At 39.1% G+C, this 18921-nt stretch overlaps 3 protein-coding genes across 3 annotated transcripts in view; all 3 read left to right on the forward strand.

Moving 5' to 3' along the window:
• The window catches only part of LOC145906887 (uncharacterized), a 130525-nt gene extending 117433 nt beyond the window's left edge, over positions 1-13092 (forward strand). Inside the window, exon 13 of the mRNA XM_082994350.1 lies at positions 13034-13092. Within this exon, the coding sequence (XP_082850476.1) occupies positions 13034-13092 (59 nt within the window). The remainder of the gene's footprint in view (positions 1-13033) is intronic.
• Positions 849-2341, forward strand: LOC145906014 (microfibril-associated glycoprotein 4-like). Its single transcript, XM_082993389.1, has 7 exons — positions 849-1043; positions 1203-1319; positions 1391-1536; positions 1644-1740; positions 1801-1897; positions 1952-2016; positions 2097-2341. The coding sequence occupies exons 1-7, from the start codon at positions 869-871 to the stop codon at positions 2339-2341; spliced, it is 942 nt and encodes a 313-aa protein (XP_082849515.1). The 5' UTR covers positions 849-868.
• LOC145906007 (microfibril-associated glycoprotein 4-like) lies at positions 7478-9236 on the forward strand. Its single transcript, XM_082993381.1, has 7 exons — positions 7478-7667; positions 7925-8050; positions 8283-8428; positions 8536-8632; positions 8693-8792; positions 8847-8911; positions 8992-9236. The coding sequence occupies exons 1-7, from the start codon at positions 7493-7495 to the stop codon at positions 9234-9236; spliced, it is 954 nt and encodes a 317-aa protein (XP_082849507.1). The 5' UTR covers positions 7478-7492.
• Positions 13093-18921: the final 5829 nt, after the last annotated feature.

Below are 18921 nucleotides of genomic sequence, written 5' to 3' on the forward strand. Positions count from 1 at the left end.
GACGGAGCAATTTCACCTCATTGCACCAAGTTAAGAAGGTAATCATATATTCGTTGCAACACATTTAACACCGAAAATACTCAAAAACATTGAAGTCCTTTCACAGTACACAAGAACAGCATTAGTAACGTTGGTGAGGAAATTGTGATGCGATGAACGTTTTTTATTATAATAAACTTTGAATAATGACTGATTTCGTAATTCAGTTTTGTCACATTATAAAAGTGTTTTTGATTAACCGCAACAGCAAAATTATAAAAGAATCAAATTAGAATAAAGTGTATATTCGAAATACGGGTTGCTGTACAAATTGCGAGTTACTCAATCCCGACAAATATGTTAGTTTACTCCAAACAAAGCGGACAAAACACAAGAAAACAACACAACAAACGACATTCTAACAATTACAGAAGAACTTGTTGTGTCTTCAGCTGCCAATGTGGTTGTGGTGGTCATAAATTCACCGGTGGTTGTTGGTTTATTTGCTGTTGTCATGCCATCGTCCGTATTACCCGCCATTGTTGTGCTGCTGACGTCACAACCCGATGACGTCATGAGGTAAAACTCACTTTAAATCTGAGATATTTCCTCATTTAGGATTGGTTTCAAAAACGCCTCAGGATATTTATCACTGTGAAACGTACCTGGCCAGTCATGCAGCAAATCGCATAGGAATTTAATGCCGCAATCGACTAATATGTTCATGAAACTGCAAGCAATCCAGCAAGTAGAATTCCCCACCATAAAAGGAAATCTCAAATGTCAGATAACATCGCAGATAATTCTATAAAGCTGGGTTTGATGCTCATTATCGCCATTACGCTTATGTTGTGTCAACGTTTCCAGAGACGATTTGCAAGACAATTATATGATGGCGTTGCAACGAACAGTTTTGCTGGTGTTGTTTATTTCAAGTGTAAGAAGTCAGTTAAGTTTGGAATCATGCACAGTTAGTCTTCAATGTGGAAGCACTAATGGTTTGTTTCAATCAACGGGAACTCGAAACACTTCCCACAAACCTCGAGGACCACCTGGCAAGAGAGGTAAAATCGAATGACTTGAGCATGGCCATAAACAAGAGGTTGATTTTTGTGCAACTATTAGATTATTAAGAACTGTGAACTTCACGATCGTTTTGGGAAAATAAGGGCTTTTAAATGTAATTTTTCAGAGAAAATACAATCAGGAATGTATACCTTTAGGACCTCGCGGATTTTCAGGCCATCGCGGTATGAAAGGCGAATCTGCTGAACAATGTGAATGTGATGGAGTAATTCAACTTCAAACTGCCTTGCAACAACTTGAATCCAGACTTACAGGTGCAATCACGTTTATGAATGAAATAATTTTCCTTGGTCTTTCTATAAAAGCAACGTCTAATGTTTAACAGCTGCTCTCAACCCGACGACTTGTAGTGACGTCATGCCCAGACATATAAACGACACAGGGGGTGTTTACACGATCTACCCACTCACTGGAGGACGCAAGGGAGTCCAAGTGTTTTGTGATTTGGTGACAGATGGTGGTGGATGGCTGGTAAGTCGACAAATTACTTTTAACAATTAAATCATATCGATAATCTATAACTAACATGTGATATATTATATTTTATACCACATTAAATGTTGGACATTCTTGTTCAGGTATTTCAGAAACGAGAAGACGGATCTGAAAATTTCAATCGAGGTTGGGACGATTATGTGAATGGATTTGGAAAACTTGACGGAGAATTCTGGTTGGGTGAGAAAATGTTCAGAAGAATGTCAGATATTTTAATGATTAATTACTATTATTGATCAGGACTTGAGAAACTCCATCAGATAACCAGTAGTGGTGAATATGAGATGAGAATTGATATGGAAGATTTCAAAGGAAATACAAGTTATGCTGTTTATGGGTAAATATAAGTAAACTAACTGGAACCAAACTAAGTTAATTACGTTTGTTTCAGTCGTTTTTCAGTAGGAGAAGGAGGAGGTTACAGACTTAACTGGGAGAATTTCTCAGGCCCTGCAGGTAAGCGAACTACATGAAGCTTATCAAAGACTTATTAGTTTGTCCATTTTGATCTGGTAAACCGAGTTAAATTTCTAAAGGCAATGGCATGAGAGCATCGGGGACAAACTTCTCCACTAAAGATAACGATCAAGACACTCATTCAGGAAATTGTGCAATGAGTTACAAAGGTGGCTGGTGGTTTACAAATTGTCACTCGGGAAACCCAAATGGTTTTTATTACGGAGGTCCATACGAATCGTATGCTGATGGTGTGGGCTGGTATCATTTCCGTGGTCATAATTATTCACTTAAAATGTTTGAAATGAAAATCAGGAAGAAGTGATTGATATGTTTTTGTGTTAAAGTGATGTGTAAATATTTATTTGATGAGCGATTTTTTTGCATAATCAAATTGTTTGAAATCTTTTCCGGATATTTTTGCTATCATGAACTACAACGTTTGAGTTTATTTTCCAATTGTTGTTTGTAATAATTTCCTTTAACATCTGTTTCTCCCTATAGAAGTTTCTCTGCGGTGCAACTGCAAATTTATTTTTTGCTGGACAATAAAATCCCCTGTACATGACGTTAGCTTGATGCCTAATTGACCTGAACGTTTTGTTTAATGGCAGGCAGTTTGTGTTCGATTAAACAATATGTTAAGCTAACTTATAAGAGATTACCTGTGATGTCGCCAAATCCTTGCTAGGGGCAACAGTTGCAAATAGTTTTCAATACAGAATCGAATTGTCACAAAGACAAAGCCATAGCTGTGCTAGCGGACAGGCATTTGATTCATCATTAACGTTAGGTGGCAGCTGAAAGATGGTATGGCGGCGTGCACTGGCATTCATTTACAATGCACACAAATCATTAAAATGATATTTCCCACACAGTAGGGACAAGAGTCGAAAAAAGTAATAAAGAACGTTAAGGAAAGGCGGGCGAACACATCTGCATTATAATTACCGCCACGGGTTATAATCATCATTGGTGTAAACGAGGAACAAGGGCAAAATTGCTTAGCACGTGTCGGTACAGCACTAGGGGAAACAGGGTTTGATTTTTGTCATAAAGCGATGACGCATACGCATTTGTATTCAACGAAAGTGGCTGATCCTACTACAAAGTAATGCGCAATGAAAACACAGGTTACTGAAAACAAAAAGAGCCTCGGCCTGTAATGTGAATATCGCGCATCTCAAACAGAAGCACGCACTGCGTTCTGATGAATTTGTTGGTGGCGCACCATCCACTGGCATTGATTTCAACCCATCAAATATGAAATCTGCACATACACTAGTATGTAGTGTCTGGCAATATTTGGTCTAAGATATTACTAAAACGTTCGTTTTTGAGCTCACACACTTTATGTTAATGTTGGGTGACGCAAAACTGTCAATTTTGAGATTAATTACGAATTTGTCGTTAACTGGCAAAGTAAACGACATTGTAGCAAGGTTCTTTACCAAGCGATGGCACCGTCAGTATTTTGTAAGCATTTTCACTGATTCTGAAAACGCGCTTTGCAATTACAACAGCACATATATCACACAGCAGTGATCAAACACTTTTCTTTGCAGAAACTTTTAACGTAATGAAGGCGGATCAGCACCAACCTTACTGCAATAGATCTTCTTTTACTAATAGTTCAGTGCACCATTCATTCAACTTTCCTGTAATTAATTTGTACTGCTCTTCTTGCAAAATATTAATGACAAACCGTATCGCAAGCAGTAATAAATACATACAACTAGTGACGTTTCAATAATTATTTTTCTGTTCATATCATAGCGTAGGCGGCCACGATCGATAGAAACCAACACGTTGGCGGGATGAAACTTTAAATACGTTCCCTATGCAACAATTTGTCACAATCAAATCAAATCAAATCAAATCATGTTTATTTTGCGAGAAAAGCAACTACGCGACGAACAATATACAAGGAAATGAAATGGCATGGGCACCGATAAAACCATAAAGGTTATCGAGTCAGGCACCCATGTAAAGATGATTTCCTCACGGAGAATCACCGTCTGCCGTAGGATCGCAGCCAGTCGCACTGGGAGGTGATGGGTTGCGACAAGCTGCATGTGACGAAAAGGTGGCCACCCGGCCGTGCTGGCCAAAGCAAAACCCATCGAAACGCAAACGCCAACTCGGTTCTCAGAACGTTTCCTTTGATCCACATCGACAGACCTTAACGTCCCGAGGACAGTCCAAACGTGGTGGTTTTGGTTGGAGATGGTCGGGATCGTATGGAGGTTGCGCTTGTTGAATCATCGTAGGTCTTGCTGATGATGATGTTGGTGTGCAGCGCTCCTAGGTCTGAAACAACAACGGATCCTACGACAGTAAATTGTTCATTTAGGCGTAGAGTGTACAGTGGAATATACATAAAAACACAAATAAAAACACCATAAAAAAAGACAGAAGAAACGCAATAAACGACAGGAGGACTACAAGAAAAAAGGGAAAAACGGACTGCTAACAGGGTGGATGAAAAAGGAAGTTAATACTGAGATGTGAAATATTGGCGGATTTTTTTTTTAAAATCGAACCCACTCAAAACCATGGTGGTCTACGTTTACGGTTACCACTAGTAAGAATGTACCAATATTACATAGAGACAGACTGCACCCCTGTTCAAAATGTTTTTCCTCAGATTTCACGCTGGTACTCCGCCTTGTTACTGGATTTGTACGATTTCATATTGCATAAGAAAGATGATAGTTAAAGTAGTTGAATTTAGGAATAACAGAGGAAAACTGACTGCAAATGATTGTTTTATTAACTGTAGTATAAATATTATTGGCGTCAGACCGGGTAAACTTTGCAATTAACTTTTATTTAATTATTCAATAAAACTTTGCAGGATGATTATGTACATGTCCAGCTTTGCAGGAATCTTCACCTCGTTTAAGATTGATATTTATTTAAGACTTGGGGAAACTTGGAAACTCCTGGAAATTTGGAAAACCCGGTTTCAAAACCAGTGATGTAACTTTCTCAGGCTAATGTTTTGAATGCGGTTCATGTTGAAAGCTGTGAAATTGCGGCAAGGGTTTGTGTATGGGGGGACGACACGAACTTTATCTTTAACAAACTCTCTTGTATATTTCAAGTGTAAGAAGTCAGGTAAGCTTGGAATCATGCACCGTTAGTCTTTAATGTTTCGTAAACATAAAGTTAACATCTAGTCTCATACAACATTGCACAAACTCTATAAATATGGTTAATTTGAATGTTCAACACCAATACTGTGCGAATTTCCTGAGCAAGTCTCTAATATTTGAGGACGTTGCAAGAAATAGTTTTGAAGATGTTGTTTATCTTATTAGTTCAATATGACTCTTCAGGCAATAATACTATTCCATCAAAGTTTAGGTTACCATGCAGCAACCTTTATTAGGATTTAGAAATGTTAATGTGCAAAATAACACAACGTGGACAATGTTGAGGTTCAAATACTAAGAAAAAAACGGTACGATCGAAAAGAGAAATGAAACGAGACCTGGTGTAGATTCACAAATTGAGATCCGCGGAAATAAAAGGACAACATGCAAGAATATCAAACATTCTAAATTAATTGGGGTCGTGAAAAATAATTCGTGCAATTAATTCAAGCAAGATGTTACTGATCACAAAGCATGCTCCAGAGCATCGCTGGTCTGTAACATATAGTTTTGCAGTGGTTGTTGTTTAGTTAAAGTGTAAGAAGGTGCGTTAGTGATTATATACAGTAAGTGTCAATTCAGAAATGGTATAGGGAACGATATGCACAATTTACACAACTTCCAGCCATCCGACCTGAATGAAATTCTTTCTTCTGTTGAACAAATGTCAAACCACCAATGTCGTCAGTAAATAACATTAAGGGTCAGTGCAGTGAATCCCAGCAACCTTTTTTGGTTTCATCCCATTTGGAGTAGTTGAATGTTACAAAGTAACCTAGGGGATGAAGTAACAAACATTTTGAGATCACTTACGATTTGTTTAATTCGAACTATATCAGCACTTTACAGAAAGGTGCTCGCGTACCACGTGGAATGCGTTCGCGTACAACCGGTTGGGAAACACTGGGTTAGTGGCATCGCAACCAAGCTGGAACAACCATTTTTTCCGACCAGTCGTTGCGATATTTAAATAAATCAAGTTGACGGTGATGTATGAACTCAGGGCCATGAACTAATCAGGACCACCGACTAAGGTGAGGTAGCTTACTTGTTTTCCGTGGTATATTGTGGACCAGCTACACTGGTGCAAACGCGCACAACTCGCCAGGCGACACTTTCATATTCGTAGGTGTTATGTAATTAGGACTTGCTTAATAGCTTTAGAGGGATCTAGCCCTCGGTTAGGCATTGTTTATGTATCTGCGACAGCAAATTAATCTCGTTCGTATACATATGTATAATGAAGCAACAAGCCTCTGATTTGCGTCAGCAGATTTTATTTTGAAAAATCGATTTCGCTTATAACCATAAGCATTGTTAGTTTCTGCAAATATAAGGGCAATAAAATACACACAAAACAGCGCTACAACTAGAAGTCTTCCTCTATCACCTTCTGTAGGTTGCTACCACGCTGGTCTGCACTTCACAGTTTGAGCTTTGACGATCGAGATAGCGTAAAGAAAAGACTTCTAGTTGTAGCGCTGTTTTATATGTATTTGCTTTTATTTTTGCAGAAACTGACGATGCTTATGGTTACAAGCGAAATCGATTTTTCAAAATAAAATCTGCTGACGCAAATCAGAGGCTTGTTGCTTCATTATACATATGTTATGTAATTATATAGTTTATTGTCCTAAAGTTGACCTAACAAAACGGCGCTTCAGATACCACGTGTAATCAGCGAGCAATGTGACTTACGCCTGTGGAATTACTGCGCACCTAACTTGCTAATAATTGCGTTCCTGGCGTTAATTGCGTGTTTGCTTTGGCTATTAAACCTGCGCATCGTTCTGTATGAATACACTTGAACTGTTTGCGACTCAAAAATACAGCAATAGGGATCTGCATTACCGTTATCAGGTAACGCATGTGTTTTATATGATATAGCATGACAAGCCAGGATCGCCCCACTGCGCAATCTAATTTTATGTACATTTATAAATACATAAACATATATTTGGGAGAAAATGCACTTTAATTACTGCAGTTTGCCAGTATACTGAGACGTGTAAAACTCACTTTAAATCTGAGATATTTCTTCATTTAAGATTGGTTACGATAACGCCTCAGGATATTTATCGCTGTGAAACGTACCTGGCCAGTCATGCAGCAAATCGCATAGGAATTTAATGCCGCAATCGACTAATATGTTCATGAAACTGCAAGCAATCCAACAAGTAGAATTCCTCACCATAAAAGGAAATGTCAAGTGTCAGATAACATCGCAGAAAATGCTTTAAAGCTGGCTAGGTTGCACATTATCGCCATTACGCTTATGTTGTGTCAACGTTTCCAGAGACGATTTGCAAGACAATAATATGATGAAGTTGCAACAAACAGTTTTGCTGGTGTTGTTTGTTTCAAGTGTAAGAAGTCAGTTAAGTTTGGAATCATGCACCGTTAGTCTTCAATGTGGAACCACTAATGGTTTGTTTCAATCAACGGGAACTCGAAACACTTCCTACAAACTTCGAGGTCCACCTGGCAGGAGAGGTAAAATGCAATGCACAAATATATGCCTTTAGGGTTGTGTAATTCCTTTTTGAAAACATATTGCAACTACTTCGAGGTACAAATATTTTTGATGCAACAATATTTAAGTTTCGCCATGAACAGGATGTTAATTTTTATTTTAACAACACATAATTTTGTGCGACTATCAAAACCAATAAGAACACTGAATTTCAAGATCGTTTGGGGAAAATCAGAAGGTCAAAGTTTCAGATTGGGAAGACAATAATATACTTTAGGTCCTCGAGGATATCCAGGTCAGCGCGGGTTGGAAGGCGAATCTGCTGAACAATGTGAATGTAATGGAGTAATTCAACTTCAAACTGCCTTACAACAACTTGAAGCAAGACTTACAAAAGCTGAAGGTGAAATGTTTTTGCAAAGAAAAATTTAACTTCAATGATCCTTTCGTTGTCTTATTTTGCGATTTATTTGATGAAATGTGAATCAACCATAATTGGGGTTTCAGCCAGAAGAGCGTATATTTCCTTGTGTTCTAATTGATTGTTATAGTTGTGAAATCCAATCACGTATATTTTCATACATTGCTAGTGCCCTGTCTTCTTTTTTTTTGAAAAAAATTCTAATGTTTAACAGCTGCTCTCAACCCGACGACTTGCAGTGACGTCATGCCCAGACATGCAAACGACACAGGGGGTGTTTACACAATCTATCCAATCACTGGAGGGCGCAAGGGAGTCAAAGTGTTTTGTGATTTGGTGACAAATGGGGGTGGATGGTTGGTGAGTCAAAAAATTACGTTAAGTATATTGATCATATCGATAATCTATCACTAACTTTTGATATATTATATTTTATACCACATTGAATGTTGGACATTCTTTTTCAGGTATTTCAGAAACGAGAAGACAGATCTGAAAATTTCAATCGAGGTTGGGACGATTATGTGAATGGATTTGGAAAACTTGACGGAGAATTCTGGTTGGGTGAGAAAATGTTCAGAAGAATGTCAGATATTTTAATGATTAATTACTATTATTGATCAGGACTTGAGAAACTCCATCAGATAACCAGCAGTAGTGGTGAATATGAGATGAGAATTGATATGGAAGATTTCGAAGGAAATAAAACATATGCTGTTTATGGGTAAATATAAGTAAACTAACCGGATCCAAACTAAGTTAATTTCCTTTGTTTCAGTCGTTTTTCAGTAGGAGAAGGAGGAGGTTACAGACTTAACTGGGAGAATTTCTCAGGTCCTGCAGGTAAGCGAACTACATGAAGTTTATTAAAGACATATTGGTTTGTCCATTTTAATTCATTAAATTGAGGTAATTTTCTAAAGGCAATGGCATGAAACCATCGGGGACAAACTTCTCCACCAAAGATAACGATCAAGACACTCATTCAGGAAACTGTGCAATGAGTTACAAAGGTGGATGGTGGTTTACAAGTTGTCACGCGGGAAACCCGAATGGTTTTTATTACGGAGGTCCATACGAATCTTATGCTGATGGTGTGGGCTGGTATACATTTCGTGGTCATCATTATTCACTTAAAATTATTGAAATGAAAATCAAGAAGAAGTGATTTATATGTTTAGTGTTAAAGTGATGTGTAAATATTACTAACTGTGGAACGATTTTTCTGCATAATCAAGTTGTTTAAAAACTTTTCTGGATGTTTTTGCTATTATGAATTACAACCTTTGAGTCGATTTAACACTGGACGTTTGTTATAAATTTACCTTACATCACTTTATCTTTGTAGAAGTTTCTCTGCGGTGCAACTGCAAATTTATTTGTTACTGGACAATAAAATCCCCTTTCCATGACGTTAGCTTGAAGCCAAATAAGCTGTTACATCATAGTGTTTTGATATAAAAGATGTTCACTTATCACACATGAATTTGCTGTAAATATCACAAAAAATGAGAAATTTTTTTTTTTACATGAACTTAAATAATTATTCACCAGTAGTGAGCATTAAAGCAATCCTAAAACACTCATGAACAGCACAGCGAATCATATTTTCAACTCTACAACAAGCTATTTCGCTACGATGTGTTTACGACGTACGACGGAGTAGAACTCAATTCTACTCGATCTTAGCGTCGTTAAATTGACTTCTTTCGTCGTAAGCGGCGCCGCCGAATGCTTCTCCGACAGCGCTCCAACGCAGTGGGCATACAATTGCTCCGACGGTCGTAATCGTCGTGACGTAATGCCCTTACGACGCGTTTACGACTGCAGTGGGCATCAGCCCTAAGTGTGCTAAACCTCCAGTTTAAATAATGGAACTTTCCGCGTGCGTTTAGGTTAGGTGAGGCGAGGCAGGGTAGCTCTGCACGGTGCTGTACTGTGCTCACCTCAGTTCTTTGGTTTTGTGATTCGGTTCTGTTCAGTGTTTTTTTTCAATTAAAGTCAGGTTAGGAACACACAACAATTAGAACTCACGTGCGATCTTATGTCAAATGCGTTAATCAAATAGGATTTCCCGTCGATCATAAATATATTGTTAATACTCGGCTAGAGGCTCATATTTGGCATAATAGGTCGCAACAGTGTTCATCATCAGTGCCAAGAAAGGTCGCAACACTGGTCGATCATCATTCAATTTTTCATCGAAATGAAACGAGAAAGTTATGAAATGACGGCTCGCTCTGGTCCCCAGGAAAACAGTAAGTCGTACAAACCGGTTATATTATCTTTGTGAGGAGAAACTAAGATCTTGTTGTCTGACGCGGTTTCGCATACGTCAACTGTTCTGCAGCAAGGTTGTTCGACAAATGTTACGAAGTAGCATTTATCCAGGCTAGGCTTTGTGCTTAGCACCGTGTTGTGCTTGCTGACGTAATGTCCAAAAATGTGTTTGCGTACCACCTGGAATGGCACAGCCTACCACTGGTGGCACGCATGCTACCGGTTGGGAAACACTGGCCTACAGCATACGCATCATTATTTTCTGCAAATCAAATGCATTAAAACACTCGATGCTACATGTACCTAAAATAAGCCAACAAACAAAAATAAAACTGAAATGGTGAGCAGAATGTCCCCCACCACTACATCTACACAACTGCAAACTTCACACCAGTGCAAGACCCGCTAACATGAGCAACATTAAAAACAACTGTAAAAGATGTACTCCATCCATAAAACACAACACCAAACAAAACTGCCAGCAACTGCTTTTTTAAATGTTTATTGAAACTTGGGTACGGTTGCCGGTCCTTTGGCCCCAGGCTGTTCCACCAATACCACCGAAAAACAACTTAAAATACTTAGGCGCGTTCCTGCTGGTGGGTGCGCGTTTGCGAAATGGTGGCGCAGAGCCGTCTTGTCGTTGCTTTCCAATTTGCCTTTGGTTGAATTCCAATCTGTGTTGTGTCCATCTTGTTGAAAATTTGTTTTTGGTTTGGCCAACGTATTGTTCTTTTAGTGTGAGCTGGATAACATGAAGATATGCTGTACCCCAAGCAATTATTTGACCACGTTCGTGTCTCTGCGATACTCGTAACAATGACTTTCTTGGAGAATTTCCTGCATTTGTTCTCAAGGCTTTGGAGGAAGTGGCCCTGTTGAGGCGGCGCAAGCGGCATACTTTACCGAGGACAATCAACTTGTTCTCCAAACGGATTGCAACGACCCTCCTGGTAGCTACCCTTGTGGGCGGTGCGCTACCCTTGTGGGCTGTGCGCTACCCTTGTGGGCTGTGCGCATTGGAAACCACATATCCATGGTTAACGAAACGTGAACATTACCAACAATAGCAGGCAAACAATATAAACTGCTGCAACATGTAACTTGTGCGAATTTCAGCATTTATGTTGCGACGTGCACAACATGTCATGAACAATACTTTAGCCAAAACCACAAGTTGGACACAACACAGATTGGAATTCAACCAAAAGTAAGTTGGGAAGCAACGACAAGACGGCTTTGCGCCACCATTTTGCAAACGCGCACCCACCGGAAGGAACGCGCCTAAGCATTTGAAGTTGTTTTTCGGTGGTATTTGTGGAACAGACTGGGGCCAAAGGAAAGGAAACCGTACCCAAGTTTCAATAAACTATGGACTGGAAACCGTACCCAAGTTTTCAATAAACTAAAAAATAAAGTTTTGTTTGGTGTTGTGTTTTATGGATGGAGTACATCTTTTATCATTGTTTTTAATGTTGCTCATGTTAGCGGGTCTTGCACTGGTGTGAAGTTTGCAGTTGTGTAGATGCAGTGGTAGGGGAAATTCTGCTCACCATTTCAGTTTTATTTTTATTTGTTTGCTTATTTTTGGTACATGTAGCATCGAGTGTTTTAATGCAGTTTATTTGCAGAAACTGATGATGACGTATGCTGTAGGCGAAAATCAATTTTTCACAAATTAAAAAAATAAACCAACTGACGGAAATCAGAAACACTTGGTTTCAAACATTTGCTATCGGATAATTGCTGTCGTGTTTTAAGACTGTGCAACATCAGGGGCTAGATTCTGTCCATTTTAGAGATCACGGAATAAAACAAAATATTTTTCAGGGTTTGATTCAGATCTTCGTGACCAATGGTAGGAAAATATGAGAATTTATGAGATTGTGAAAGCTGACACTTAAATACAAAGGAAGTTATAATTACTTTAAACAAATAATTAAATATTACCGGTTTTGTAATAAAAATATTTCCCTTTTTCGTTAACGATCGCACTTTCAGGTCAACTTACGAACAAGTTGCAGGAAATTCAGACCCAACAGACCGACCTGGTGGATATTCAAAGCAAAATATCTTTCTATCGCGCCACCTTTTGGCCTTATTATCGCCATCTAGTGATTACTAGTACAGCTATCCAGTTACTGACTACATTAATGACCTTTGTGTATAGAGCATATCTTACAACTTAACTAATACCAGCAAAAAAAAATACAACCGAACCATACTAAGAAAACCCGGTGAAGTTTTTTTACACTGGTGCAAAATTACATGTGAGTGCAGAAAACCGATGAAAACAAAGGGATAGAAGGGGTTGCGTTGCGTGCATAAACAACACAGATAATCAAAGAAAGCGTGAAGAAAAGTAACAATATGTGGTTTTCCTCCTTAACGTGTTGGGAAAAAAATATGTTGTATTTTTTGAGAAGGTCCGCACAGTAAATAACATCAGGTACTTTATTAATTTCGGTGAATAACACAAAGACGCACTGACCTGGACTAGTCTAAAAAGTAGCTTGTTTTGTTTCTTAAGAGTTATATTAGAAAAACATGCATGTTTCCAGGCCAACTCAAAAAAGACAAAAACCAAACGATCCAAGAAATGCAGACCGATTACATTGGAGTTCATGGTAAGGGTAATGTTAGTGACGTAAAACATGTCAACGTTAACGTAAGTTTTGTTGGCAGAGTTTTCGAACATAATGGATCAACTGCAGAGTGAACAGAACCGCACATCTAACAGTTAAGTTCATGCATTTAACATCCAATATCCACTCACACATCTAACATTATATTCACAGAGCTGTCGAACAGAGTGGATCAACTGCAAGGTCAACTGAGTAACACTTCCAACAGTTGAGTTTTGCTTTATTTTAATGTGAATCTCACATATGTGTCAAATTCTGAAAACCTTTGCCCGTAAGTCACGTCATTACTCGCTTCTGCCCCTAGTGGTGTAGATTGGTGAGATATCTACACCACTAGAGGCAGAAGCGAGTCATGACGTGAGTTACGGGCAAAGGTATTGGCAAACCCAACATATACGTCATCACGTGCGAATCAGAGAGGGTTCCATCTGGCACCGGTATATTCTGGTCATAATGCAGGTCGTGCAAATATTGTGGGGTTTTCACCGCCTTCTTGCGTGTGAATGAGTTTAACTCAATACTTCTGCCAATCTGATGAGTTTTAACCGTCTGCAGATCTCCAGAATCTCATAGATTCTCTTCCACCGGGCTCCTGTAAAACTTCAGATATTAAAGGTCGCCAACATCTCGTATCGGGAGATGAAGTTTACTGTGAAGGTGGATGGCAGGTATTCATACTGTGGTAAATATCACTAACACAGGGGTGGGCAATCCCTGGCACCAGCGCTATGTTGGGTAAGCGAGGTGATTATGCACGACAAGTAATTTACGATTTCACATTACAATACTTAACAATACGCCCGGGATTATGTTGTTTATGTAGGTCAGGACATTACACATGAAAGTGAAAAGTCATATATTGACATGGAGGTCATCTAACTTTTTTAGACCAATTCACCGAAAATCAGTGTCAAGTGTTTTACTTTATAAATACCAGGTGTTCCAGCGTCGTTATGATGGATCTGTGCTGAGTTTCGATATAGATTGGGTGGATTACAAGAACGGGTTTGGGGATCTATCAACAGAATTTTGGATTGGTTTGTATTCCAATAAAGCAATCCTTAACTAAGTACAAATGTTGCAAAACTTTGAGTAATAGTTTGTTTTAGTTTAAAATGTACCGCTCTTCTGGCATAAAATATACGTGATGTATTTTTACGACGTTTCGTCTGCCATTCAGCGAGACTTCATCAGGTATTGATACCGCAATTTCAAAGTAAACTGCACTAAAACATTTATGGGCACAAAAAGAAAAAGGGACAGGTTGACACTGCTTGTCAGATCACGTGGCAGAGGCAAAACACGAAACACTGCGGGAGGCGCAACAGTTACAACAAATTGTTATAAAATGCCGGAAAGTAAACACATTGTTCTTTGTCGTTGACGCATCCACTGTTTTTGTGAATGTGAAGCGACTCAAGAATGCTAAAATAATCGCTCCTTTTGTTGGGCAATAGTCCGCACCATGTAAAAAACTCCCGCGAGTTTGCAGCCGAGGTATGGAGCTTACGAGTGGAGCAACATGACAGCATGGTATCCTTTGATGTGGTGTCATTGTTCACCAATGTACGGGTATCCCTATCAATCACCACTGTTATGGCACGCTCAAAATATACTTGCAATAACCCGTAAGGATGAAACGCCCACTAGCGGAACAGTTGTGATAAACTGCGCCCTGTATGACTGACTACCCCAATGCTGTCTTGTTGCTGATGTATTGTGTCTCGCCCATTCTACACTGGGTACTGATCCGTTGTTCTTTCACTGCACAATATATTCACTAAAAACCAAGAGACTGGGGTGCGGTTGCGAATTTCTGACTCATCGTACCTGACGTTGGTACCTACGAAGACCTGATATATAGGCAGACCGATAGCGTAGGCCTATGCATCACTTTATTTATGAAGATAACACCCAACATTCGGTTTACCATGGAGCGCAGTCTGTAGTTTGTTCAAACCTTCAAGCAAAAATTACACAGACTACCTTAAGCTAATAAAAATAGGAAACAAGTTTCGACATAGAAACAGATAGAACAACGACTTAACCCGCCTTAGGAATATGTTAATGACAAGTTTACGAATATTATGCGTCAAAAATTAAAAAACAAACAAATGGGAAACCTACATGCAATCGTTTTTACCAAGTAAAACTGGTTAATTTGTTCTTAATGGTAGCAAGATTTTGTATTTCAAAATGTAAATTAGCTAAATTGCAAGAGTGTTTTGAAATATTCCATACAAAAGTCTAGTAAGTTTCGGCAACAGAACGAAAAATCCACTGCCAACTAAAAATGGCAAAGAATTCAAACTAAAATGAAATGCGTTCTAATTTAACCGCGATTGTAGGGAACGTTCTGTGTGTTTTTGTTACGCTGATTTTTATCCCACATTCCTTGTAACATGCAAAGTATGTTAGAAAATACATGAACAGAAACATGAACATTGACATGAAGACACGTTTTGCAAACTCGTCGTGAGTCCAAGGCAACTGCTTACCGAGTGCTGTTTACACTTTTCTGCTGAACAACGCCTGGTTACAGATGCCTACAGGCATAGAATTGAACCCATGACAGAGTGGAAAACAAAGGTTATGAAATAACGTAGACAACAAAAGCGAAACCGACGCATTTCCTGCTCCTTAAGAAATGCCACCATAACTTCCTTGTGTTGTTGGCTGCACTCCACAAAGTTGGGTGTTAGATTATCTTGCGCACACGTAGAGGTGGTTGTTTGGTTTTATTTTCTGGTCGATCAACATTTTCATCGAATGAATCGCGAAAAGTTATGAAATGACGGCTCGCTCTGGTCCCTAGGAAAACAGTAAGTCGTACAAACCGGTTATATTATCTTTGTGTGGAGAAACTAAGATCTTGTCATGAAGCCGATTTGAAACGTCAGAGATTTGACTTGGGAGGTAGTTTTCAGATTTTAGCGTTGTCAAATACTCAACCAAGGATTTCTAACTTGGCTATGAAGTTGCAAGTCAGCCGTCTTATGGAGCAAAGTAATTGCCAATAAATGATATACTGTAAAATGCACTTTGATTGATATTGCTGTTGGGAAAAAAATGGTGGGGGTCGCAAGTTAGTTTAAATCAATATAGGGGGTCACCAACCACAAAAGGTTGGGAACCACTGCTCTAGACAATGCCTTGATAACTATTTTAGTTCAGAAGGAATGATATTTCCAACAAACATGTTTGAAATGCTAGTTTAACCATATCACGATGAACCGGGGAAATCCCGTTTCGCCCGTCCGTGAGGTGGTTTAAGTGTCTCCCGTTACGAACAGTTTAACCATTTAATAACATTTCTATGTTACTTGAACCCATGTGTGTATATGTGCACATTTGCATCACATCATCGCATTCCTTTGTTTCACAAAGCGTGCTCACTGGTCTACTTGCGGGAAATAGCCACAGTAATCGTTGAAATTAATGTAGATTAGACTTTGTCTAGGTTCTAGTAATACTTTTAATGTTTGTGACAAGTGTTATGAAGACTTAAAGGCCTGTCATGTGCCTCTTTCAGTGTTTTGTAAGCCAGTTGACTACGTAGCAAATTTGTGACGTTTGTTTGTATGATTTAGACGCTAAGCTAACTAAACAGTGCCTTTAGAAACGTGGTATTGTGAACTTCAGAAATGCTGACCGTGTCCTGTATAACTGACTGCGCTAAACTGCGCTCTGTTTGTACTGACTACCCCAATGCTGCACTGTTGCTGATGTATTGTGTCTCACCCATTCTACACTGCGTACTGATTCGTTGTTCTTTCACTGCACAATATATTCACTAAAAACCAAGAGACTGGGGTGCGGTTGCGAATTTCTGACTCATCGTACCTGACGTTGGTACCTACGAAGACCTGATATATAGGCAGACCGATAGCGTAGGCCTATGCATCACTTTATTTATGAAGATAACACCCAACATTCGGTTTCCCATGGAGCGCAGTCTGTAGTTTGTTCAAACCTTCAAGCAAAAATTACACAGACTACCTTAAGCTAATAAAAGTAGGAAACAAGTTTCGACATAGAAACAGATAGAACAACGACTTTAACCCGCCTTAGGAATATGTTAATAAAAAGTTTACGAATATTATGCGTCAAAAATTAAAAAACAAACAAATGGGAAACCTACATGCAATCGTTTTTACCGAGTAAAACTGGTTAATTTGTTCTTAATGGTAGCAAGATTTTGTATTTCAAAATGTAAATTAGCTAAATTGCAAGAGTGTTTTGAAATATTCCATACAAAAGTCTAGTAAGTTTCGGCAGCAGAACGAAAAATCCACTGCCAACTAAAAATGGCAAAGAATTCAAACTAAAATGAAATGCGTTCTAATTTAACCGCGATTGTAGGGAACGTTCTGTGTGTTTTTGTTACGCTGATTTTTATCCCACATTCCTTGTAACATGCAAAGTATGTTAGAAAATACATGAACAGAAACATGAACATTGACATGAAGACACGTTTTGCAAACTCGTCGTGAGTCCAAGGCAACTGCTTACCGAGTGCTGTTTACACTTTTCTGCTGAACAACGCCTGGTTACAGATGCCTACAGGCATAGAATTGAACCCATGACAGAGTGGAAAACAAAGGTTATGAAATAACGTAGACAACAAAAGCGAAACCGACGCATTTCCTGCTCCTTAAGAAATGCCACCATAACTTCCTTGTGCTGTTGGCTGCACTCCACAAACTTTCGTGTTAGATCTTGCGCACACGTAGAGGTGGTTGTTTGTTATTATTTTCTGGTCGATCAACATTTTCATCGAATGAATCGCGAAAAGTTATGAAATGACGGCTCGCTCTGGTCCCCAGGAAAACAGTAAGTCGTACAACCGGTTATATTATCTTTGTGTGGAGAAACTAAGATCTTGTTGTCTGACGCGTTTTCCCCACCGGTGTGAATAAAGCGGAAAAGTCAAAACTATTTTTTAACAACTATTGACGTCACTATCGACGCTTATTCAAAGCTTTGTACCAAAATGACATTTATGTGACAACGTGTATTATGACGTCATGACCTTTACATAAAGAAACGCCAGTAAAAATGGGCTTACGTAAGAGTTGGAATATGTCTGTAAACTTAACAAGTTGGAAAGCAACGACAAGACGGCTTTGTGCCACCATTTTGCAAACGAGCACCCGCCGGCAGAAACGCGTCTAAGCATTTCAAGTTGTTTTTGGTGGTATTTGTGGAACAGCCCATGGCCAAAGGACTGGATGTGTGCGAAGCCAAACCGCACCCAAGTTTCAATAAACATTCAAAAAATGATTCCCCCCGAATTCGTAAGTGGTTGCAGGCAGTTTTATTTGGTGTTGTGTTTATGGATGGAGAACATCTTTTATCATTGTTTTAATGTTTTTCAATGACGTCGTGCGTTCGTGCTGCGGGTCGTCATTGTTTTGATTCGCACTCCCTTATCTTTCTGCTTCCGGTATAAGAGGGCCTTGCACTGCAGTGGTGTTTGCAGTTGTGTAGATGCAGTGGTAGTGGTTGGTACATGTAGCTTCGAGTGTTTTAATGCAGTTTATTTGCAGAAACTAATGATGACGTATGCTGTAGGATAAATCGATTTAAAAAAAAAAAAAAAATTTAAAATATCAGGACGGTAATCAGAAACACTGTTCCGCTAGTGGGCGTTTCGTCCTTACGGGTTACTGTCGGTCTATTTTGAGCGTGCCATAACAACAGTGATTGCTAGGGATACCGGTACATTGGTGAACAATGACACCACATCAAAGGATACCATGCTTTCATGTTGCTCCACTCGTAAGCTCCCAACCTCGGCTGCAAACTCGCGTGAGTTTTTCACATGGTGCGGAATATTGCCCAAGAAAGGAGCGATTATTTTAGCATTCTTGAGTCGTTTCATATTCACAAAAACAGTGGGTGCGTCAACGACAAACAACAATGTGT

The sequence above is a fragment of the Ascidia mentula genome, chromosome 6, assembly GCF_947561715.1.
Source record: "Ascidia mentula chromosome 6, kaAscMent1.1, whole genome shotgun sequence".
Taxonomy (NCBI): domain Eukaryota; kingdom Metazoa; phylum Chordata; class Ascidiacea; order Phlebobranchia; family Ascidiidae; genus Ascidia; species Ascidia mentula.